At 43.3% G+C, this 26,845-nt stretch overlaps 1 protein-coding gene across 9 annotated transcripts in view; it reads right to left on the bottom strand.

Annotated features, from left to right (window-relative positions):
- Positions 1 to 1,852: 1,852 nt before the first annotated feature.
- The window catches only part of tmcc1a (transmembrane and coiled-coil domain family 1a), a 56,282-nt gene continuing 31,289 nt past the window's right edge, over positions 1,853 to 26,845 (bottom strand). For 6 of the 9 annotated variants that reach the window (XM_058642241.1, XM_058642244.1, XM_058642243.1 and 3 more), the window contains 4 exons: positions 9,452 to 9,709; positions 8,377 to 9,068; positions 5,972 to 6,107; positions 1,853 to 4,802 (listed from right to left, as the gene is read on the bottom strand). In XM_058642241.1, coding sequence (XP_058498224.1) covers positions 4,488 to 4,802; positions 5,972 to 6,107; positions 8,377 to 9,068; positions 9,452 to 9,709 — 1,401 coding nt within the window. In that variant the 3' untranslated portion in view covers positions 1,853 to 4,487. Of the gene's footprint in view, positions 4,803 to 5,971; positions 6,108 to 8,376; positions 9,069 to 9,451; positions 9,710 to 11,659; positions 11,868 to 23,435; positions 23,695 to 25,355; positions 25,436 to 26,845 lie in introns of those variants that run through there. The other 3 variants (XM_058642248.1, XM_058642247.1, XM_058642249.1) reach the window with 3 other exon arrangements.

Below are 26,845 nucleotides of genomic sequence, written 5' to 3'. Positions count from 1 at the left end.
CAAATCTGGCAGAGGAGAAAAGGAGGAAAGAGCTCTGATAAAGTGCAACATAATGACCCCCTCAACTGCAACTGCACAATGACTGAAGCTGCTTTTTCTCAACTGCGCGTGTGTTCTTGTGTTTTGTGAGGACCAAAACACGCAGAAAACACGAGGACATTTTTGGCTGCTCCTCACATCTTTAAAGGGCTTTTGTGGGGGGGGGGGGGGGGGGGGGGGGGTTAAGACCTGGTTTTAGGGTAAGGATAAGGGTAAGGTTTAAGCACTTAGTTGTGATGGTTAAGGTTTGGGTAAGGGGCTATAGGGCAGGGGTCTCAAACTCAACCTGAACTGAGTGTTCAACTTTTTTGAAAGGGTTAGGGTTAAAATAATAATATTTACGATGACATTTCCCTGCATTTCATATGGATATTTGATATGGAGCGATAAATAATAATAATGCTAATAATAATAAGAAAAACTATACAGAAATAACTTATTGGGGTCGTCAAATAAAGGGACGTCAATACAGCAAATGATGTCCTAGATTCAACATTTAGATTCAAACCTATACATTCCCTATATTACCAAACTTATATACTATTTATTTTGGCTGGTCCTCACAATTTTAAAGGGCTTTTTGAGGGTTGGGACTTGGTTTTAAGGGTAGGTTAAGACCTAGGGTTAGTTGTGATGGTTAAGGTTAGGGTGAGGGGTCAGAGAATGCATTATGTTTAAAGGGTCCTCACTAAGGCTGCTGAAACAGAATGTGTGTGTGTGCACTTCAGAAAGGAATGGGGGGGGGGGGGTCCTGCAGGGACTGAGTGCAGGTCCGAGCTGTCAGCATCAGATATCAGAGGCTAGGTGTGTGTGTGTTTGCTGCTCAGTCCAACACAACAGAATTAAAATGCATGCATTTGTGTGTGTGCGTGTGTGTGTGCGTGCGTGTGCGTGTGAGGAAAAATGGCTGAAAAAAGTGCAGCAGAAATGCTTCTCTTCTGTGTTGATGATGAAAATGAGGTCCCTCGAGGCCCCACTCTGACTTTTGGCAGTGAGGCTGCACAACAGTGAAAGGGGTCTTCCACCCAACCTGTTTCCTTCCTGATAAGGAGAGACACCTCCTTGTGCTCAGACAGTCTCCACCCCCCACATTCTTCTTCTTCTTCTCCTAAAAAAGAAAAAAGAAAACCCAGTGTAACAAAATTCATATCCATGGAAGGAAATATCAAAGGCACAAACAAGGCTAAAGGTCTCCATCTAGTGGTCACAACACAAACCTGACTCCACATATATCAACAATTTAAAAGCTTCTGCAATTCGGGAGTTAAACAACATCACAGGGCAGGTTCAGCCAAAGCAGACGCTCCTGTTGGCGGCTCCACGACACCTGCTGTGTGCAGGTCAGTTCTGGTGCTGCAGCGACGACAAAGACCTATGGTGCAAAGAAACATGTAAGAATATTGAGTTAAAAAGAGAGCCACGTTCAAAAAACACATATTTCAGAGAAATTCAGAGATGGAGAGTTCATCTCAGGTCATCACAAATCACAAAAAGTGCTTGTCAGATAAGAGGAGCCCAGGAAAACAGAGCAGTGACCCTGAAATATGCATGTTCTAATACCTTTAGGATTGAACTCAAAGCATTTGACTGTGGCACAGTGTAATGACTCTTGAATTTGCACAGCCTGACCTAAAAGAAAGAGCCGTCCCAACGTTAAAAATACCTCTAACTTTAACCAGTTCCTCACAAATGAAGTTCAGCCTCATTCGGACCAGGGTTTGGTCTCCATGACACACACACACACACACACACACACACACACACACACACACAGCAGACACAAGTCACTTCTAAGAAACTTTAAGAGCATGAGTTAGTCAGGAATGCACTTTATTCCACACTTAGAAAAGGACATCAGAAGGCACTAGAGTGATTTAGCACACAACCCTACGTCACAAAAAAGATACTGCAAGGTCAAGCCAAGGTCAAATCACTCTTTCTCTCTCAACTCGTGTGCGGCACCGACAGTGGCAAACACTTAACAGATAAATCTACTTCCTGCCATTTTTTTATTTTTTTTATTCCACATTTGACATTTTGACAAGAAAAGAGATAAAGTGAACTCCTTCTTTGTGTGAGGTTCTGTTCTGTCTTCTTTTTTTTTTTGATGAGAGCGGAACGTGATCCTGACCTGAATCGACTCTTCTTATCCCAGTGAAGAAGTCGCCATCAAAGGTTCCTCACGCCTCAGCCTGACTATCATCCGTCGCTGTGCTGAGGTGCAGCCGTAAATTAAACGAGGGTGGATTTTCAGTGTTAACTCAGGTTATCCTGCCGCGTCCTTGAGCAGCTCAGAAAGAGGGCGAGCGTAAGAAAGACCCTACTAAGGTGCAACCTAGGAACTGGATTCAACTTTGTATCAAGACTAATTCATAATCTCTCTCTCTCTGTGTCTTATTTTTGCCTTTAAAAGTTATGTTTCGCCAACATATTACATTCTTGACATCCAGGCAAAGACATTCACGAAACCGTCTGAGAACATTCTCACGTCGCTCCTCTGGTTGGACCCTTTAGCCCCCGTTCAGACCTTATATTAACATCCATGACATGTGAAGAGTCCAAAGTACGACTTCCCCGCCCCTCTATTCAAATACACAAGTCAATATAATATAAGTTTAAATGACGTGAGACAAATACAGAATTATTGTGTTAATTCTACTGATAACCGGACTTAAGAGATAATGTGGCTGCGAGTTGTTCCAAACTTCCCACCCCAGGCTTTGACCCAGAAATAAAATAAGCAGCTGCTCCACAGAAGAAAACAATAGTGAGAAAAAAAACTGGCAAAAGATGAGGTGGGTACATTTTTTTTGGACTGGCAAGGAGACAAAGTTCCTCCTCCATCAGTTTACATTACTTTCTCCACACGCTGCTACGTGATAGGTTAAAAGCCTAATAGCCACCTCGTGTAGTGGAGTCAGACACACTCTACTTAATAAATCCCAGGTTCCCCGCTGGTGCTTGCAAACTGGGACTGGAGATTAAAGTGCAAGGAAACAAAATCATGTTTGTAACCACAGACGTGTCTCCTGCCAGTGTGTTTGAGAGCGTGAAAGCGAGCGTGTCTACTCGCGCTGCTGTAACATTAAAAAAGTTGTGGTGGCAGCTATAAATAAATGAGCAAAAACACTGTGACACTACAGCCGACAGTCAGATGATGTCAGCTGAGGAAGCCGGACCTAATGTGTCCTAATGTGTCCTGAGGACAGTTTGTGTTCTTGCATGCTCAGGAATGTGTCCTCAAACCACCTCAGATGCGAGGACACATTCAGTATCAGATCACTCAGGACGGATGCTAATACCGGGTGTGAACGGGGTCTTCAGTTGGGTTAAATAAGGTTTGGCACTGAGTGACAGTACGTGGGAGTAAAAAAAGGCAGGGAACAGTTCAGTGTCACAGTCTGGCAGTGCATTTTTGGACTGGCGTGGCAGTGGAGATGACGAGCACTGTAGATATGAAGCAGCAAGGACCTGCAAAAGGACCGGCCGTCTGTCTCTCCTAACCTGATCAACTACGGTCGGGGGGGGGGGGGGGGAATGACCCCGGCAAATTGATTTTACTTTGACGTTGATCTTCTCCTTTAAAAGCAAAAGTGACTCCATTGCATTGTGATTTTTCTTCATGGACACATGCAGTATCGAATACACGTTACAAATACGTCAGATTGACGATAACCAGAGAGCGTCTGTGTCCGTGTGCCGTCTCTGCGGTCGCTCTCTAAGGCCCGGCCCCCTTTTTGTCTTTCCAACTTCAATATTAAATATGGTTTGTCCTGTTACACTTGGAAAGAAAAGGAAATAATTAAAAAGACTTGTAATCTTTGATATTAGAAATGGTAAAGGAAGCACAAAAGTCGTGACACTCTCATTCCTTGGACAGTCCTTCTCAAACACGATTCATCACAGCAAGTAACTCCCAGGACGTTTTCTTTCAGCCACGGGTCAAATCCACCGGTCACAGCTAGGTGAGTGTTCTCTTCCTAAAGGCAGTCGACCACATGATCACATTTGCATGTCAACACTTGGACCAGGCTATTGGAGCTAATCGCCAGCCCGGTTTCCTGACTGAACTCCCCTTCATGTCGAGTCAGAGGAGCGTAATGCTACAAGGTACTGAATAAAATAACATTGAAAATAAAAATAATATTATTAGAAATATTAACATTAAAACTGATTAAACTCTAAAAGATAAAAACAGTACAGGTGCCACATTGTGTGCGCAATACAGTTCATTTAAAAAAAAAAAAAAAAATGTAAACAGTCTCTTCCTTCTGAATTAAAATTCATCAGCTGTTTCTTCCACTCCGTCTTGATTCCATGGCGCGTCCGAAAGTGCTCAGCCGAAATTTTCAGTGCTCGGCCACACGGCTAGTCTGACGGCAATCGTGTTCCTTGACCGCCCCGCGCGGCGGCGGGCTAACAGTTACATCACAGGGCGCGGGGTCTGGTCACCCGGGAGGCTGCAGGGCTCGGTGTGTGTAGCCCGAGAGCGCGTCCCAGTTTCTCCACAAGAAGGCCAGCAGGAGGATGAGGAGGAGGGTGGTGAGGGAGCGCGAGCGGGTCTTCATCAGGGGGACCACACAGTTGGCCACAGTTGAGACAAAGACCAGAAGGACGGCCATAAGGGCCAGCAGCACATTGATAAGTTTTCCCAGGAGGGTCCTGGCCGTGGCATTTTCCAGCCCCTCCAACTGGACGACCTGCTGTTGCTGCTGCTGGAGCTCCATCTTAGAGATCCTGGTCTGACAGGCCTCTAACGCCTCCTGCAGAGCACACACACGAGAGGAGAAACTCAGCAAAGTCACACAATAATCTATTTAAGTCATACAGTAAAATAATAATAATATATAATTAGTATGGCTGTCAAAATAATTAATCAGTTAATCACAGAAGTTCAATAGTTTTATCACAGCTGTTGTTGGACTGCATTAGATTTTACAAGTGTACCTAATAAAGTGGCCACTGGGAGTACATTTCATAGCACTCTACCACCCCCTGCTGTCAGGTAAAGGAATTGCCACAAGGGGCAACTTGGCTCATTTCACGCATGCACACACACACACACACACACACACACACACACACACACACACACACACACACACACACACACACACACACACACACACACACACACACACACACACACACACACACACACACTCAGCCCTCATCATTAACAAGAGAGAACAGAAGTAACATGAGTCATTTAGATGTAATGTTCATGTTTTCTACAAAACACACGAGCAGATGGACAGACTGGATCCTGTCTCACCTTCCTGTTTAAAGAGTCAACTGAAACAATGACATCATGCCTTTCACTGACAGAGGGCGTGTGACCAGCGTTTAAGTCATAGATCACTACTACTACAACTACTGCTACTACTAATATTACTACAACTACTACTACTACAACTACTACTACTGCTGCTGCTACTACTACTACTGCTGCTGCTACTACCACCACCACCACTACTACTACAACTACTACTACTACATCTACTACTGCTGCTACATCTACTACTGCTGCTACTGCTACTACAAATACTACTACTACTGCTACAACTACTACTACTGCTACAGCTACAGCTACTACTACTATTTTAATTTCTTCCGTTACTTGTTGTTTCTCACCCTGAGTATCTGTCAAAGCACTTCATAAACTGTTCTTTACAGATGCTATATAAATGAAGTTATTGTCAAGTGTTGTTATTATTATAATAAGTTAGAGATATAACATGAGCATTTAAGCACATAACAAAAACATTAATTTAAAGTAAATATGTATTACACCGCGAGGACTCCAAACATATATACTGACATAAGCTTATATATATTAAAATAATGTACATGTACTTCTATACTAACTTTTTATTTTTGGAGTGTTTTTTATCATTTGTTGTGTTTGTGGACTTTAGCCTGACAGACAAACCTGGATGTCTCTGGCTCGCTCGTAAGACTGGTAAGCGATCTTCTCCTCCATGCTGGCCAGCTCCTGTTTGAGGTTGAGGATCTCGTTCTGGTGGAGTTCTGTCAGGTCGTTCAGCTGCTCCTCCAGACGTTCACACCTGACCGGCACAAGACACGGAAAATCAAAAACACAGAAGAGTCAGAGGCAATAACAAGCTTAGACAAAAGAGGCACATGCAGGAATTAGCAGACACAGATCCTGAGGGCATCTGACCACACGACGCCTGACTCAACGGATGACTCGTCCTGACAAGATTAGGACATACATGCTCATCTGCTGATCCCACTGGCCAATCAGAGATGGTCAGCATTCGATGGCTGACCAATGGCAAGTGTCCAGCAGGAGGAGATGGATCTATACCACTGTTAATTTTGGCAGGGACATCATAGGATGGGAGTAGACAGGAAGCAGTTTCTGTATATGCTAGTCTGGATTAGATTCCTTTTCATTAGAATTACACTGATATTCTTATGATCATATATGAGCAACATATTCAATTGCTGTTTGTTTTTTATTACTAAGCAAACCAAACAATGACTCTATTATTAAAAGGGGTTTCTGGTTCATTTTCAGTCATGTGATTAAGTGTTTTGCCTCAGAATCTATCAATTACCATGCTGAGAGTTGCATTTTAGGCAAATCTATGTTCTGCTAAAGATGGATTCAGTCCCAGAGGAGCTGCACAGCAACATGATTAGTTTATAAATGATTATTCTCCGCTCAGGCAGGCTGAAAAGGAGGTCTGTAGTGGTCACTAATAGTTTTGTCTTGGGGGAGAAAGGCTCTGGACTGGGATGGACATTTTAGGAAGAAAAATGTTCTTAAATTAAATCCTCTGTGGCTTATCAGTGTCGTGCCTCCGTCCTGACCCGTCTTAATCTTTTGTGCCCTGCTTTCAGAAGACTCCGCGATGCAGGAATGTGGATGTGTTTTTTTTTTTTCCCAAGGCCAAATGTCCACAGAGGCTCCACAGAGACATCCGAGTCTATATGCAGAGCAGGGACGAAGGCTGAAATAACACTGAGAGATGTGGAGGACACTTGTAGAAGTGTCTGTCCTCCTCCCCTTTTGTCTGCCGTCTCACCACGACACATTTGCTAGTATGCAGTGCAGGAAAACGAAATAGAAAGTACATAGAAAATAATAAAAAGCACCGCTTGAACCTTGTGTGACAGTAGACTAACTCTGTTTGCAAATTCATTCATTTGCATATTTTCTTGGTTTGTTGTTGCTATTATTATTATTATTATATTACCGCCTTTCGCCAAGGGCGTTATGTTTCTGAGTCGGTTCATGTCTCTCTGCTTGCTTGTCTGTCTTGTCAGTGAGCAACATAACTAAAAGAGTAAGGGACAGTTTGTAGGTTATAGCCCAAGGAAGAAGATCAGGGCACGGATACAGGAGCAGCCTCTCTAGTTGCTATTATTAGTATTAATATTATTATTAATATTATTATTATTATTATTATTATTATTATTATTATTATTAATAATAATAATAATAATAATAATAATAATGATATTATTATTATGACTAGCACCTTATTTTTATCCCAAGCATTGTTTTGTTTGAAATGATCCTTCTTATCATGTTTTCAAGGGTAACTGACCTCTAAAAAACACAACCATCACAACACTGACAACCGGAAAAGGGTGGAATGGCTCTAACACTACTCTATCTTTCCCAATTCACTTATTCATAAATATGACAGATAGCTTTTATTCAATAGTTTATTGTACCTGTTTTCCCTTTAGATCAGTGTTCCTCAGTCCTGGCCCTGGGGATCCACTGCACTGCATGTTTTAGATGTTTCCCTGTTCCAACACGCCTGATTCAAAATGGTCCGCTCATCAGCAAGCACTGCCGAAGCCTGATAACGACACCTTTATTTGAATTGAATCAGGTGTTTTGGAGAAAGGAATCTTCTAAAACATGCAGGACCAGGATTGAGAAACCCAATAAAAGTGCTTATTAACTGCCGCATACACGATTTGTTATGGCGTCGCTTCAAATGGCAAATTCGATCAGCCCTCTTCCTCATCATTGGGGCGTTCCATTTTTACAGTTACAACAACCGCCCTACTTGAGGCTGAATGTCACGGCATCACCTCCATATTAACGGTGGCTGTCGATGTAAATGAGTTCCAGGTCAAGGTTTAGTTTTTATCCGCTGTGAGCTCGGCGTTGATAAAAGAGCTGCCTGGTGCACCAGCAGGGCGTTCCTCCCTGTGATGATGCACCAGATAGCACAGTGATATGAATGCATCCAGGACCAGCTTTCTAAATATAGTAGTAACTCTTTCTGATGACACACTGCTGGACTTTTAGGGGATTTCAAGGGTTGACACACTTGATGTTTTTCCTACCTGAAGCGTTCCTCCTGTAATGCTTGCATAACAACTGTGTAGTCCCTCTGATAGTGGGTCTTCAAGCCATCCAGGCTCTCCTCTAGCCTCGCCTGACCCTCCCTCAGGTCCTGTACCTCCTGCAGCAGCATATCCAGGCCGGAGCTCTGGCTCCTCTCCAGTGTGTTGCCCCTAGAACTAGGGGGGCCACCGGGGGCCCCTGTGGTGCTGTTGGCCCCCGCCGAGCCCGACGTAGCACTCGAGCAGTCATCCTCACTACCATACTTAGGACTGGACTGGAGGTGATGCCCAGCGATGCCCAGGGACCGTCCACCAGCCACGGGCACACCATCTTCCACTGAGGGATCGTCCAGAGAGTCTTTGAGGGACGGGATGTTGTCAGCGCTGCCGAATTTATTGCGAATCAGCGAGGCGATCTCTCGAGGTTTGGAAACGACGGCGCCCGCAGCAGAATGCGTGGCATGCGAGAAGCTGGACAGGCCTCCCTTCACACTGTCCACCACGCCTTCACTGAAGCCCGTGACTTTGGCCCCGACGTCCTTCAGCCCCTGCTGCATGTCCCGCAGAACATCCTTGGGTTGGCGTGCGATGCCATTGTGCTCGACTTCTCGCAGCTTGCGGTGGTAGTGCTCCAGCTTCCTTTGCAGCTGCTGGATGGTCTGCGCCGACTTCTGGTTCTTCTTCTCAAAGACCTGACAGAACAAGGTTCCATTAATTCAGGAAATGTACAGGATATGTGAAGAATCGACTTTATTTTTACATATTTAAAAATAAATATCTTCGCCATTATCACTTCTTTGACCAAAACCAGAGTGAGTGCCACCATATGAACTGTAGTGCTACACACAGAGCATGCACAACTGGCATGTGCAGTCTGTGCAGTCACATAGTGAAGGGGCGTTCAAGTGTAAGGCAATGACAACATTTAAGACAATGCGAAACACTATTTCGGCCCTTTAAACTTCTCCATTTTTGAGGACTCTCAAATGTCTGGGTAACGTGGTAAAGTGTCTGTAAATGTGACTCGTGCTTCAAGCTGCCATTTCACCGTGCACAATATAGCTCTTCACTGTACCTGTTTGATGCGTGTGCTTTGCTGTTTGTCGGCATTGTTGGCCAGTTTGAGGTACTCGGCGACGTTGTCGTCCCTGGCCGTCTGCTCGATCTTAATCTGCTCCGTGAGCTTGAGGATTTTCTGCTGCAGCTGGGCGATCGCCTGCTTAGTGCGCTGAGGGTCGAGGACCGCGTCCTCGGCCCCCGCAAACGAGCCGTCGGTCCCGCAAGACACGGCCAGCGGCGTTTGGCCGAGTCCACTCACCTCCAGCCGGTCGATCTGAGGGGAAAACAGGTCAGAAGTTAGAATAAGGAATTAAAGATGGGGAAGACGGAAAAAAAAAAAAGGGTGAGTGGCATATTGAGGTGTCAGTTTGCTGACACTGAGAAAAAAGAAGCTTCTGCATTTATGTCTGAAAATAGAGCAAAGTGAAGCAGTAAAAAAAAGGCCACTTGCGGTCATTTTTGCGTAAAGAGGAACAGGTAGTATATTCATTTTTCATTCAGCGCTTTAAGAAGAAAAGAAATTGGAAGTTAAGAAATGAAACAGAACAAAAAAAAGACTCAATAGTACCAGGTAGGGCTGAACAATTTTGAATAAATATCTAATTGCGATTATTTTGACCGGAACTGTGATTTCAGAGGGATTTTTTTACATCATTCTTCTCATTTTCTTTCAAAAATACACGTTTAAAATGACTACTGTGTGATATCTGTGCAGATCTGTGAGACAAAGCTGTAGAATAAGATGTGCAGAGGTCAAGACAATAATCATATTTTTACACACATTTTGGCTGTAAAAAATAAATACTGTTCCTCTTGCAATTTGATAATTCACTTACATATGTGTATATACATGAACTTCTTTTTTAGCAGATTCACCGATTAAGAATGTTCTCCAAAATGAAACCACTGCTTCCCCACTCAGATTTCAATAAAGTCATCAATGCATTTAAATCTTGTGGACCAGATTACTGTAACTCACTCCACTCTGGTATCAAGAGTCTCATCTCCTTACTGGTTTTATAGACAATGACACGACACATCCAATCCTGGCTGCCCTTCCCTGTATGTTTTAGAAATGATTTTAAGATCCCTTTTAGAGTCTGGCCCCTAACTACATATCAGAAAAGCCGCCTCACATCGCAGCCTTGGGTTCTGGGGCAGGGCCTCCTTACTGCCAAAGTTGGGGCTCAAATCAAGAGGATAAATGTACTTTGCCATCAGGTCCTCTTTACTTTGGAATGACCTGCTTGAGCTCTTTTAAGTCACTTCTCAAAACCAATTGTTGATAGACTGGCATTCACAAAACCTTGTTTATATATTTATTTTCTCTTTATTAATACATTACTTATTTGACCCTTTGATCTTGACCTTTTATTGTGGATTGTTTGGCTTAATATTTCTTCAACTGAATCCGCCAAAGCACTTTTAAAACTCTTTTAAAAAGTGCAATACAGAGTTGGTAGATAAGTTATAAGTTATTTTTGCAGATGTGGCTCTGATTTCTTCCCCTCTTCCAATCCAGACTCAAAACCCATCTGTTGAAAATAGCCTATTTTCACTCCATTATCTGTATACTGTGTGTCATCCTGTTGTCTGTTTTTATTATTGTTTGTCTTCATAAAGTGTCCTCGAGTGTTGGAAAGGAGCTTATAAGTAACTATTATTTGTGGAAAACCCAAAGACTATTAATCTTAATTGAGTTGTTCCTGTATTTCCCAAAAAAAACTAGATAAAGTGACAATGAACAGACAATGAAAACAAACACCTTCAATCACAGGAAGGACGGTGTGATGAATTTCTCAAAACACCTCAGGAGATGAACAGAGAACACTGTGATACTACTGAAGCTCATCCAGCAACAAGGGACACGGGATTATGACCAAAACATTATTGTCACTGCTGCACAAACACATTAAAGTAATGACTGGGGCTCAGAGAACAAGGCAGAAACCAAAACTTGGCTTCCACAAGCCACACAAAAACCAGCTTTTAAATAGGCTTGCCACAAATTACGACACACACACACACAGGTAAAACACCTGAGGCTCACCTGTGAGCACATGGCCATGACTAATTGATGACAGTCAACAACAGAAACCACAAAGCATCCGGGGAGGAAACCCGTGCATGAAACTTTCTCAACTAACCCCTGAAACTAACATTATTATAAAACGTAAAGTAAACGTAAGTAAAAGTGTTGTTAATTAAACCCGCAGCCGCTCACCTTTCCATTCGTCAAACGCAGCAGTTGCTCCCAGTGCATTTTGTCCCTCGTGACGTGTCTCTCCGTGTGTTTTCATGAGTCCTGACACTTCACTTTAAACCTCTAAACATCTCACTCTGTGCCTGTGTGTCTCCGTGTCTGTCCGGTGAGACACGTAAGTCCCACCGCAGTGTTCAGCTGCTCTGAGCCACTGACTCGCTTGTTGTGAAAGTGGAATCCACCTGAAACTCCGTCAACTGGCCGAGTGGAGAGGCCACGCCCACTTCCCCCCCTATCTCCCTAACCCCGCCCCTCACTTACAAAGTTAAAGGGATGACATCATCCTCTGCGCTGCGCTGCAGGCAGCTGCCAATCAACTGATAACAGAAATAGATCCTGGGGACTTTTGCATTTAAAGTTACTCTACCAGTTTAACTGACTCATCCAGGGGCGTTTCAAGAAGCTGTAAGGGCCCCAGGGTTATCTATTCCAAATCAGCAAACCAAAGCAATGAGGGGCCAAAATAGGTGGTTTCTAACCATAGAGTTATTGTAGTACATGCTGTACTTCGCCATAGTAGTGATATAAAATAGTTCTTGACAGATACAAATGAAATACTACTTACACACACACACACACACACAAATATAATTACATGATTAATTCATCCATTTTCGACCAATTTATCCTCCAAACTCAACCCTGGACAGGTCGCCAGTCCATCACAGGGCCATCGCATACAATTTAGAGTGTGTTTGAATGAACCTAATCCCCAACATGCATGGTCTCTGGACTGTGGGAGGACGCCTGTGTACAGTTTAATACTTTTATTTAAAGTGACATCACTGCAGCACCTTTACTTGTAATTGAATATAGTATTTTAATATGACAAAGCAAACTGCACCCACTTGAATATAACAAGCTGTTATGTAGCATACAGCTATGCAGGGCAATACCATTAGATAAATATTTCTGGGGTTAATCATTTATCACTGATGTCACCTACAATTCACCACCTTTAACAACAAAAGAGTGAGCAACAATGGGCGTGTAGCTAATCCTCACAACAAGGATGACAACATTGGGTAAAAAATGTTTTATCATAAAACAACTGTGTTAAACAATTACAGAAGTGCAAAGTAAATATTTTTGATCAGGCAGTCAATGTATGAGGTGTTGAACAAAACGACTTACAGGACAGACTGAGAGTCTGAGCCATGTGAGTTTCTCTGTCATAGCCAATAGCAGGAGAGTCCCAGTGGGCAAGAAAAACCAGTTTGACATCTCTTAACCACATAAACAAGCATTCGTCCAAGTGCAGGGAGACACTACACACTGCATTTAAACTGTTTAAGGTCATTTAACTTTAAAATCCACAGTTCTGCAACTCTATTGTGACACTTAAATACCCTAGAAGGGAGAGCCCTGCAGCCCTAAGTCAGAACAAGTGTAATCATTCTAAATAAAAACAAATGAGGGTGTTCAAATGAATCACTGAACGAGCGTAACCTGCCGGGCTGGCACAGAAAACAAGTGAGAAGTGACGTTGCAAAAACAGCACGTGGTCTCTCCCTTGGCTATAAACAAAATATTATTAATAGCGATGTGAGGGGACGGTGTGAATAAAGTGCCGTGTCATCCATACCCGTGTGAAGATGTCCTAGTTTAACTCCTGTCTCAAAGATGAGCCACTGATCAGACTAATCAAACACACAGTACAGTATATAACCTCTGAATGAATGCGGAGATAAAAAAGGGCAAAGGACATGTCAGCTGCACACTTTGAACTGGGGTGGCCCCGCAGCACGGAGCAGATAGAGGTTATATAGACACAGTGATAAGGAGATGACCCGTACACACTGGTACCAAATCAACACCCTTTAATTGATTTGAAAAACAACAACAGTTACAGTTACAGTTACAGCAGAGATTCTCAGTGACGCAAGTACAGGAAGCACAAAAACAGCCGGTCAGTCACACTCACAGGTGTGCAGACGGCTCACATGTCCATGACGAGTGCCCGCATAGTTATGATCTCATCTTTCATACACACTCAGTGCCCCCCCCCCCCCCCCCCCCCCCACACACACACACACACACACACTGTTCTGTTCCCGTTAACAAAGCAACTGTCGGTAGTCGGTCGTGGTCAGGTTTTACTGCGACTAATCACACGTGTAATTAAAGATGGTGAGCTGAAGGATTAAGCTCATTTCCCAGGGTTGACGGAGCCAAACATGTTGACGAAGTGAGCCAATGAAGCGCAGGTTCTGCATCACAGGAGCCCGCGCGGACTAATTAGGCAAACTGAGTGTGTGTGTGTGTGTATGTGTGCGCGCGCGCTTGTAATTGGGGGGAGCTGCCGGATCCTACATTGATTTGGTGTTATCAGGTGAGTGTGAAACACAAAGAGTGTGTGTGGAACTGTCCCTTGCCCCTTCAATGCACACACACACACACACACACACACACACACACACACACACACACACATGAACCTCTTTTACACTAAACCTAGTGTATGAACACGGGTGAACCCACTGAAAAACACATAATAAACACAGTTGTTGGTCTAGTCTGTGGTGTTTTTCCACCTGTGTGTGGATTGTGACCTCACAGTCGGAGAAAGAAGAAAACAGCGGCGGTTACTATCTTGTTCTTCGGTCTCTCTTTCAGCGGCTTTCTTTCAATTCGTCTTAATGATGAAATAAAACATATTGGGTGCTGTTCCAAGCTGTAAATAGTCAGGTTCTTTGCTCCAAAGATTCATGGAATCATAGCCAAGAATTGAAGACGACAAGAAAAAATGTACTTCTCCTTCTTCCGGATTTCCCGCTAATGCCGATCAGAGCTGAAACCGACAAAAGTCTGCATTCATCGGCAAACACATTCGTTTGACAAAAATTTCTTGAAACCCAGGTTTTAACAGGTTTTTTACTGTGATCTTCTCACTCCACCCAAACTAGGTCTGCCTGCTGCTGCTGCAACAACTTCTGATCCACGTAAAGCTGCAACAATTACTCAATTATTCGATTATTCATCGATTACTAAATTAAGCTGAAATGTGAATATTTTCTGCTGCCTTTGCCCCATTTGACGAAGAAATCGTTAAAGCTTTGTGGATAAAACAAGTCATCGGAGAATATCAACATTTCAAGGAATGGGCAACACCGATCAACAGTTTTCAACATTTTATGGACCAAACAAATTAATGAAAATAATCCTTATAGTTGCAGCTCTAACAAAGCACAGACAGCACTGACCAACACTGGATCCACCCGTGGTCTAAACACGCAGACCTGCAGCCAAACGTCCAACACAAACACATTTAGAAATCATTTCCGTGCTAATGTTGTTAGATATGCATCACACATAATTCAATACGCGCAACAAGAGCATGTTGTACCGTCTCATAGGACACACACACACACACACACACACACACACACACACACACGGCCCAAATTCTCGCCTGTTCCATGTAGGTCACAGAAATCATTCACACCGACTGAACACAAACACAACACGGGTGTAGGGGCCAAAATGCATATTTGGTCTGTTTGTTTATTGTTTATTTTGAAAGGTCACTCATACTGTTTTTTGGTCATGTCACTTCCGTTTTTTGATTGACACATGGGTGTGGTTTAATCTATACACCTGGGCACTCGGATCGGCGGGGGGGTAAGAGAGAAAGGGGGTTAGTGGCGTTCCTGAGTTATATTTTCTGTTTACCGTCAAATCGTCAAATAACCAAGAATAAATCATCATACAACCAAGAATAAATCGTCAAACAATAAACATCACTGGACTTGGATTCATTTGAATGACGCGTAACTGCCTGGAGCCCACCTAAGCCTCTTAGCGACCTTTTATAGGAAAACTGTCGCTACAATTAGTAAACAGAAAATCCAATCCATAAACACCACGGCATGGACGGAATTCAACGTTGCTCTTACCGCTTGGATCTCGATGTTTTGCACTGAACGAACTATGCAACACATTGGACTCTTTTCCGCGGACGCCTTGGATCAGAGACATAAGTGACAGCAGCGCATCACAGCCATCGGAAACGGTATGTTGGTTGATCCTCCTGTGTATTTGTTTGAAGTTGAACACAGTTTGGAGAGGCTGCCGTTTTGTCCATTGGGGACTGTTTGTTTGGGCTTGTGTTGCGCGTGCTTCGTTTGTCGCGATCGGCAATTGTTTGGGCTGATTTGACTGTGTGGTGAGCAGTGGCCGCCGTGCTGTGCTGTTGTGTTGAAAATCGCATTGTGGCTGAAGCAATGTCATTACGGATTGCATTGTGTCTGTTGCTCAGTGCTTTGGTCAATTGTGCATGTTGAAAGTTCACATAATGAGTGACGCAAATGAAATGGAAAATACGGAGAAGAGAACGGTCCAGCTTACAGCCAAAGCGCTGGCTTGCAAAATGGAAACTCTTCAAAAGCAACGTCAATCTAATGTGACAAAAATGAAAGCACTCTCACGCGAAATTAAAGAGCTCATGAAAAATGATGAAAATGCAAAGAAAGTGCAATTCAAACTGAATGAACTCAAACAACTGGATGAAAATGCAAAGGCAGCACATGAGTCAGTGATTGTTTTACTTCCCAAAGAGGAAAAGGTAACACAAAATGAGTGGTTTGGACGCATAATAAAACACAACACAGACTTCACTGATGATGTAAAAACATGGCTCTCTGAGACTGAAAGACACTTTCAGCAAGCAAGAAATGTGACTGCAGATGTGTTTGCTGCACAATCAGTCAACTCTCCCATTCCACCTGAAGAAGAGGCACCTGTTGCACCTGTTGAATTAAAGGAAGATATACCACACTCTGATGTTCCAACTGCCATTCCTTCTCAACAGAATAAAGCAATATCTGACATGCAGGATGAAATTAAACCAAGTGACAGTGTGTCAAATGTTACCAACAGGAGTCACAAATCACATTCTTCATGCTCAAGATTTTCCACCACCTCATCTGCATGCATCAAGGCTGAGGCTGAAATGGCTGCTCTTATTGTAAAACAACAAATGCTAAAAGATAAACATGCCATAGAAGCACAAGAGGAGCAGCTAAGGAGGAAAAAAGAGCAACTGGAGCTGGATGGAAACCTTGCTGCTACAATGGCAAAAATGAAGATTCTTGGAGCCTCAAGTAGATCTGGTGTGTGCAGCCACAGATCAAGAGTGTCGGATGGTATGAACTCGTATATGGAGAAAAAACAACATGAAAAGAAAACACAAATGACTGCCACTGCTGACGGAGACAGTACTCAAACCCAATCTCTCCCCACAGTGCCAGTGACAGTTCAGTCAAATACATTAACTATGGATGCACATGTTACAATACCAGCCACATTGCCTGCTCCTAACAATGGTGAACAGAGCAACATGCTTAGCATCATGGAAAAGCAAAATGACATCACTGCATTAATGGTCCAACAACAGTCTCTCTCTTTAATGCCCAAGAAGGAGATTTGTCGTTTTTATGGTGACCCACTTCAATTTCAAACATTCATAAAATCCTTTGAACACAACATTGAAAGCAAGAACCCAAACCCCACAGATTGTCTTTATTATCTGGAACAATATACAGAAGCACAACCAAGAGAAATGGTGAGGAGCTGCCTTCATATGACAGCAGACAGAGGATTCAGGAAGGCAAAATCTTTACTGCAGGAGCACTTTGGCAACGAGCATAAAATTGCTACAGCCTACATGGAGAAGGCTCTTTCATGGGCGTCAATTAAACCAGATGACACAAAAACACTACAAGCATACACTCTGTTTCTAAGAGGATGTTGCAATGCCATGGAAGATCTCAACAACATGCAAGAGCTCAACATGTCAGCTAACCTGCTAATTATAATTAAGAAGCTGCCATATCGACTGAGGGATAAATGGAGATCTGTGGCATGTGATTTTCAGGAAAGGTACAAACAAAGGGCTACCTTCAGGGATCTGGTCAATTACCTTGAAAAACAGGTGAGGATTGCAACTGATCCAGTATTTGGAGACATCAGAGACACTCCAACACCAAGCAAGGATGGAAGAAGTTTTATGTCAAAACCACCTCATCCAAGAATCAAAGGAAGTACATTTGCAACCACTGTGACAGTTGCACATGAGAAAAATGGAAATGGACCGAGGAAAATGGAGAGTTGGCCGGCTGTAAAAAGGTGTTTGTTCTGTGGAGGTGGACATGCTTTGGAGGTGTGTTTCCTATTGGAAAAGAAAGCACATCATGAGAAAATCACTTTCCTTAAAGAAAATGGAGCCTGCTTTGGTTGTTTGCAGATAGGACACATGAGCAAGGACTGCAGGAAGCGACTCAGCTGCAACATATGCAATTTGAAGCATCCTCAGATGCTGCATATCCACCAAAGGAGATTTGAAATGGACAAACATCAAGCTCAAACAAAAGAAGAAGCTGACATCAGAGCCATAGCCTCGGTACAGACAAGTGGTCTTACTGGGGCCGGTGAAGACAATTGCAAACTCTCAATAGTGCCTGTGAAAGTAAAGGCCAAGAAGGGGAACACAACAGTGCATACATATGCATTCCTTGACCCGGGAAGCACTGCGTCATTTTGCACATTGGGGCTAATGACTAAGCTAAATCTCCAGGGAAGAAAATCTAATATTCTTCTGAGAACAATGGGTCAAAAGAAGGTCGTTGAAACCAGCATTGTTTCAGGCCTAGAGGTTACAGGACTTCATGGCACTGATTTCTGTGATCTCCCATGTGTGTACACTCAGAAGACCATGCCTGTGCATAAAGGAAACATCCCACATCAAAATGACATCAATCAGTGGCATCATTTGAAGAATATTCACTTACCTGAACTGGACTGTGAGATTGAGTTGTTGATTGGCTCCGATGTACCAAAGGCTCTGGAACCACTTCAAGTCATCCGGAGTGTGGGAGATGGACCGTATGCCGTCGAAACAATGCTCGGCTGGACAGTTAACGGACCTCTGGGAGGAAAAGATGATTATGCTCAGGAGCAGTCAGAGATCAGGGTTAACAGGATATCAGTTGGTGCACTTGATGAGCAGTGGGAGCAGCAGTTCAAGATTGACTTTCCTGAGTGTGTCAAAGATGACCAAGAGCCTTCAAAAGAAGATCAGCAGTTTTTGGATTTGGTATCAACATCTGCAAAGCTAGTTAATGGACATTACTGCTTTGGTTTACCATTGAAGGACAGGGAAATCTGCTTGCCTGACAATAAGAACTGCGCTGAACAGAGGGCACTAAACTTAAAAAGGCGTTTCCAGAGAGATCCAACAACCAACTTCATCCATTACTTCTCATCCTGGAATCAGTTGAAAAGGGCAGTAGCATGGATGCTCCGAATCAAAGGACTGCTTCTGCAACGAATCAGGAAGAGGAAAACAGCAAGTGGTGTTCTCTCGTTGCAAGGAAATCTTGACACCCATGAAATCCGTCTCACAATCGGTGAATTGGAGAACGCAGAGATTGAGATAATCCGCTTCTGCCAAAAGAAGAGATTTGGAGATGAAATCTCAAATCTGAAAAAAGGAATGAATGTTAAAAGGACAAGCCACATTCATAAACTCAACCCCATTCTGGACAAAGATGTGTTAAGAGTTGGTGGTCGCCTAAGCAGAGCAGCAATGCCAGAAGAAATGAAACATCCTGTCATTCTGGCCAAAGACTTTCACATTGCTGACCTCATTCTACGACATATTCATGGAGAGGTGGGACATGGTGGTCGCAACCATATGTTATCCAGACTGCGTCAGAAATATTGGATTCCTGGTGCCACAGTATTGATCAGGAAAAGCCTGTCTAAATGTGTTGTTTGTCGGCGTATAACTGCTACTCCTGGACAACAGCATATGGCTGATCTACCCCTGGATAGAGTCTCTCCAGATGAACCACCATTCACAAACGTTGGAGTCGATTACTTTGGACCCTTTGGAGTGAAGCGTGGCAGAAGTGTCGTGAAGCGATATGGTTTTATTTTCACCTGTTTGGCTACAAGAGCAATTCACCTTGAAATGGCCTCATCGCTTGACACAGACTCTTTCATCCATGCCCTTCGGCGCTTCATAGCCAGACGAGGCCAAGTAAAAGAACTACGATCAGACAATGGAACCAATTTTGTGGGAGCACAGCGCGAGTTGAAGGAAGCTATTGAAGGATGGAATCAAGGTCAGATCCATAACATACTGCTTCAAAGGGGAATAAACTGGATATTCAATCCCCCTGCTGGCTCACACCATGGAGGTGTGTGGGAAAGATTAATCAGATCAGTGCGGAAGGTTCTCAACTCAACACTAAATGTGCAAAGTCTAGATGAGGAGGGACTCCACACAGTCCTATGTGAAGCTGAAGCTATTCTCAACAGTCGTCCAATCACAAAGGCTTCTACAGATCCCAACGACCTTGAAGCACTCACACCAAATCACCTTCTGCTTCTCAAAACTACGCCATCCCTGCCACCAGGACAGTTTCAGAAGGAAGACCTATATGCTCGCCGCAGATGGAGGCAAGTTCAATATATGTCTGACTTATTTTGGAAAAGGTGGATTAAGGAATATCTTCCCCAACTACAAGAACGACAGAAATGGTCCAACATAAGACGCAACTTCACACCAGGAGACATCGTCGTCATTGTGGATGATTCTGCGCCTCGCAACTCCTGGTTGACTGGAAGGATTGTGGAGACCATTATGGACAAAAAGGGACTTGTACGTCAGCTTCGGATCAAGTCAAAGACCGGATTTCTGACCAGGCCCATCAACAAAGTCTGCCTACTATTGGAGGCAGAGGATCATTGACTGACCCAAACTGACTTTTGACCCCTTGACTTTGTTCCTGAACACTTGACTTTGACTAATCACTCTTTCCTTAGAGAACGTATATTGGATTACAAATAATGAAGAAAGAAGATCAAGAAAATATATTTACATACTATGTTGATTATGTCGAAATTGTAATTATTATTTGAAACATAATAATTAGGGGCCGGAATTGTAGGGGCCAAAATGCATATTTGGTCTGTTTGTTTATTGTTTATTTTGAAAGGTCACTCATACTGTTTTTTGGTCATGTCACTTCCGTTTTTTGATTGACACATGGGTGTGGTTTAATCTATACACCTGGGCACTCGGATCGGCGGGGGGGTAAGAGAGAAAGGGGGTTAGTGGCGTTCCTGAGTTATATTTTCTGTTTACCGTCAAATCGTCAAATAACCAAGAATAAATCATCATACAACCAAGAATAAATCGTCAAACAATAAACATCACTGGACTTGGATTCATTTGAATGACGCGTAACTGCCTGGAGCCCACCTAAGCCTCTTAGCGACCTTTTATAGGAAAACTGTCGCTACAACGGGCGTTTTACTTCATCCAGTCGAGTGAAGATCCCCGATCATGTTAAACACACGAGGGATAATTGAAAGACCACGTCAGGACACCGGAACAAGATTACAGAGCTCGCTGTGGACATGTTTTGTTTTTTTTGCTCTCCGTCACTTGGTGCTGAAGCTAATGGGGCACACGGTGATCTCGCCGTCACATCAGATGTTTGTACTAACGTGTCATCGCCATCTGTGATGCATTCTTCCCGTCAGTGGGTTTTTTTTTACCCGCAACCCTGTGATTAACCCTTCTGTGACCATTTGGCATGCATACTCCTCATTATCATAACTTCTAAACTGTGATATCTAGAAAGATCTAGAAAATAGAGCTGTGTGTGTGTGCTGATTTAAATAGTCAGCTCATCACCAAGCTCTGCAGAGCGCCTAGTAATGACCCATTTATTTGAATCAGGTTGAGTTGGAGCAGGGAACCATCGAGTCCTAGTTCATCTGCTCAGAAAGTCCGGTTCCTTTGTGGAGGCGTGAATGCGCAACCGAAACTCTGATCCACACCAAAGCAGTGAACTCTGGTTCGCCTCAAGGGATCCAAATGCAGGAAGCGGACTACAACGCGGGGCATTGTGGGTAAACACAACCAAAACATATACGCCTGTGTAGAACAATGGGCGGGACAAATGTCTGAACCCATTGTCACAGCGTATACGTGTCGTATGTTTGAATGAAACAAAAATAAAAACCCTAAGACTGATAGGATTTGATGCAGCTCCATGTTTTGTGGAGGAAACAGAAGTTGCTCTGCATTAACCAACAGATGAGCGAGTTTTCGTCTTCATTGTTTGTCTTGTCTTCTACTTCAGTTTAAGTCATTTTAGAGTTCCTATTTTGTTCTAAACTTGAAAAAAAAAGTCTTTTAATCCTTTAAACTGTATTGCACAGTCAAAACACACAGTAATATTGAATAACTGCAGATATTGAATGTTGAAGTTATCTTGGCAGACACACTCACTCACTGAATTCTACAGCCATAAAATCTAAATAAATGCAGACAGCCTGGTGATAATTATGGTCGTAAGAGGATAAATGCTTGTATGGTGTGTGGTTTTCATCATGGTTTTACTGTTTTATTCTGTTTAATTTCAGGTTGTCTGATTTTAATATTGTAGCTGTGTTTTGAAAAGTGCTATGGCAATTGTGTGTTTCATTTGTTGATATCAAACTGTTAAATTTCGTCAGATGGAGGGAAAATAAAGAAAAACCATCCAAATATATCAGCTTAAAATATTGGCACTGTAAAATATCAACCATTGGCTGCGATGATGTCTGGCATCAGCCTGAGAAAAACCAATATCAGGCCACCTCGAATTTTGTCTTCAGGGCCAGCATTTTACCCACTGTTAATTTAAATTAAGCCGATTGTTAAAGACGTTTTTTATAGAGCTGATATATATATATATATATATATATATATATATATGTATATATTGTAAAACACATAAAGCTACTCAATGTGGAAGAGTAGATAAAGGCCTTTCTTTATTCCACTACAAAAAATGCACTAGTTAACCCTTTAACACGGTTAAAGCGTTTTCTGAAAGCTGAGCAGTTGCACGTCAACATGTGGTTATTATGGTAATTTCAGGAGAATTAGCGTCTTTGTCACCACAGAGGAGGGATTTGAAAAAAACAGTACTGTTTTTGGACATTGAGACAGACTCAAACAAATGTGATATTACATATGCTTTATGGTGTTCAAATGTCAAATTTAACATGCAAAATCTGGCGTTCATGTACAACTACAGTGTTTTTCTTCATTTTAAATTGTCAATACACTACTTAAACGTACAGTAAATTGTAAATAACTGCCAAATAATGAAAGATATTCCAGAAAAATGGGCAAAATCACTTACTCACAGGATCATTTTCAGGCTCTTTTATGGTTAAAATATGCAAAAAAACGCAGACAGACATTTTGAGGCTTAGGTATTAAAGGGTTGAGGCTGTGCCGGGGTTAATTGTGGCCTGTATTCAGCTGCTTGTGGTTGTAATGTTTGTGTTGTTTTGTAGGATGATTCCAGGGACTTATGTTTCAGGTAAGGTTGAGATAACAGCAGAAACACACACACACACACACTATTAAGCTTCTTCTCACACACTGATGGTTATCTTAAACCTGTGCCGACAGCAGCTTATCGCTTTAAATATGTGCAGATATTTTTACACCACATGTTTAAGAATTAAACAAATCTCTTCAACATGTGTTGTGTTTTAGACTTATAGATTACATAATTGTCTTAAACACAGTATTTAGTGCAAACATGACAAGTATAATAATCCCCAGCAGTGCTTGCTGTGGATACAAGCTTAAATTACCTTTAATCTCTTTTCTATAACACAAAGACTGTTATGTTCTGTGGCCGAGGCAAAAGCAGCCTTGTACCTTTTTGCCCGTCCAGTGTCTCGTTGCCGTTGAGCGTCCCTGCTGCGATGTCAGCCAGTGAGGCAGCAGCCGCTTCAGGTGCCAGGACGCAAAAGTGACACCACCGTCCATCGCTTCTGCTCGACGGCATCTCTCCGCTAATTCAGGGAAAGTTTGTCTGGAGTCCCATCTGTCGCCAAGTCATCAAAGGCAAGAGTGCTTTGATGACTTTGACAAACTCCCCGTCCCCATCAAAGGCAAAGGTGCTGTGATGTAAAATGTGACATCACAGATGAAAGGAGCGTGATGTCACCCGTCTATTCAATCAAGGGAACCTCGGTCTGTCTGTCCACCCTGTCCCTGTAACTTGTCCACAGGTGACTCACTAACGGCACCCGGCGTGTGCAGTGCAGTAGAAATGCAACAGATATGTCACTAAAAGACACTTGTGGTGCCAACAGAGAGAGAGATTACACAGGCTTATCTTGAAGTCCAATATCCACAAGGACCGGGATGTGGGATCCATGCAGAGATCTTAAGGTGTTGAACGCAAGCTGGAATTGTAAGGCGATCATTTCTTTGATTTCTCCACTTATAAACTGTCACTTCTATCACTTTATTTCTCCGTGACTTCATCGGCCGCCCTGTATCACAGACAATCACTTGTGGCAGACTGAACTTCACTCTCATGATTAGTCGGTCTGACCTTTGACCCTGCAGTCTGGCAATCAGAGAGTGCGCTACAACATGGAAGTCCCGACTAATGTCCAAGTCTTTTAATTAAATAGGCGTTATTTAATTGGCAGTGCAGAAATGCACTGAAAAAAACACTGATTTCCACATACACACATAGAGCACATTCCTCAGGAATTCAGAGAGTAAGAGAAAATCTTAAAGAATGAAACACAGTGCTGAGAGAGCAGGTCTGTACTATCACACCTAATACTTTAAACCCCTGTGATGTAAAGACAAAAACACTGGGTCTTTTGCCAGATGCTTCAATGACTCTGAACAATCTTGTGGATTTAACAGTGCGGTACAGACCACAGGCCATGTTTCACTGTCGTTATATCGAGTTAGCGGCCATTTAAAGAGCAGTTTTGCTCTAAAAAGGAATTAAAAAGGAAAGTTACTTGTTAAATTAAGGAGTAAAGTATTTTACGCAACCAAAAAAATGGAAACTACTCAAGTTGTTTTCTTATTTAAGCAGGGCCTCCTTTCAAGGTCTAGGGTGTAAGAATTAGTGACATCTAATGGTGAGACCGCGTAACACAACAAAGAACGGGACCCCTGTCTTTGGCGTCAGGGAACTACGGTGGCCCTCACATACCAGAAAGGATGTCATTCTTCTATGTTTGCGTTCTAAGCTCCTCCTACAAAATAAAACCAAAAAGGCTGGGCTCACCCTGGACAGGTGAGGGACATTACAGCCATTTACTCTCATATTCACACAATTTGTAATTCTATTACACACTCATACAAACATATGTACTGTATGAGTGGTTTATTAAGCTTCTGCGAGACAAAAACAACCTACAATGTCCCGCCGAATACTTAATTAATCCCAGCAGGTGCTTCTTAAAAGTTTGAAGAGTTCCTCACAGTTGACAGACTCTCGTTATCCAGACACACGTTGGATTTTACTGTGATATTCCTGCGTTTTTTTCACTAACAGCCACTTGCTGAGCAGCAGCAGCAGCAGCAGCAGCAGCAGCAGCAGCAGTCTGGCTGCCTGCCTGCCTGCCGCATGGATGCCAATTGCTGGAGCTGATAGACTTAATCAGCACTGTGTGACCGTATTTGACAACGGTTTGAATGTAACAGACATTTGTTTATGTTTAAAATTCAAACTGCAGACCTGTCGTGTTAGGGCACTCGAACACACACACACACACACACACACACACACACACATATTATGATGAACAGGTGGAGACTCACGCTGGTGGAAGTGGGAAGTGGAGAGGTGTCGGCAGTTACCAGGTTGAGGATGACCTCCATGGCAGGCAGACAGGCAGGTGCACGTGCAGGTTTGATTTTCTGTTTGTCTTATCTGTCTGTGTGTCCCTCGGGAGACAACCCCGTCCAGGGAAGAGGGGAAGAGCGAGGCCTCGAGGGAGTCCTCATCATTTACAGCACTCCTCTTTTACAAAGTCCACTTGACTTAAAGTCCACTGGATAAAGACTCCACTTGGCAACTGCTGGCTTGATTACATATCCAGAATCCTCAGGAGTGCTCAGTCCCCTCCAGCAGTGAGTGTTGTGCTGCTGCTGCTGCTGCTGCTGCTGCACCACAGAGCAGCCTCCCCTCAAAGACGGTGACTCTGCATCAGCGCAAACATGTGCTCTGCGGATCACACATGTAAGCACTTCCACATGCATGACTCCCACAGACGGCGTGTGCTTGTAGGAGAACAAGGAGGGAAATAAAGCACCCGGTGTGATGCAGGTCTGAGCCGAGGCGCTTAATCGGATGAGGGCCGCCTCGGATGGATGCACGGAAGGTAAACAGAAGAAAAGAGTTTACCGCGAAGTTGAGCGTTCAAAGAGTCCACCGAGCATAAAATCCTCAGTGTTAAAAAAGAGAGGCGGTGGACGGATGTGAGGGGGGAACAAGGAGCCCACCGGGAGCTGTCACTGAGGGAGACCGAGCGAGAGAGAGGGAGCGAAGGAGCGAGGGGTTGTGAGAAAACTTTGGTCTAAAGTGTGTGTGTGGGGGGGGGGGGGGGGGGGGCTTTTCCCTTAAAAAAAAATTAAATGATCGCACAGTTCGACTGTCACAGCCAATCAGCTCGCGTAGTGACCACACTCTTATAAATCACCTTCCACTGACCACTCAACTGACTGAGCTGTAACGGTGTGTGACATAAAACAGAGTAAAGACATGCAAAGAGCTACAAACTTACAAAGTTACTACCACAGATTACAATAGAGTCATATGACGATTACAAAGCTGCTTTTCAAAAAGTGTGCATGTGTATGTACACATGACCACGGCCTCGGTCTGCGTCACTGCGTCCACAGATGAAATGAAAGAAGCGCTTCAGCGATCACTTTCATTACACTTACAGAAACAAGTTATTTCCATAATCATCCGGTTTAAAAGACACAAGATACAGTTCAACTCCGATCCAGTGAAAATGGTGATGTGACATAAGGTCACTGTCAAAATAAAGTGAACCATAGTTTGTTGTGTGTCGTCTTCACTGCTTTAAAAGCCTATTTCAGAGGCTCATGTTTGCGAGCCATCACTCTGCCACAAATTTACAAATCAATTAAGAAGACAAAAGCAAAGCAGGGAGCGTAGATGGTGAGGCTGAAACAAAACAAGGGCCACTAAAGAGGTAAGGGTCGACTAGAGGGAGGGAGGGGAGGAGGAGAACATGAATACAGGCTTTAATGAGAGAGCAGGAGGAGATAGGGGACCAGGA

Source organism: Solea solea, chromosome 11, assembly GCF_958295425.1.
Source record: "Solea solea chromosome 11, fSolSol10.1, whole genome shotgun sequence".
NCBI lineage: Eukaryota > Metazoa > Chordata > Actinopteri > Pleuronectiformes > Soleidae > Solea > Solea solea.
This window is presented reverse-complemented; position numbering and strand designations above follow the sequence as displayed.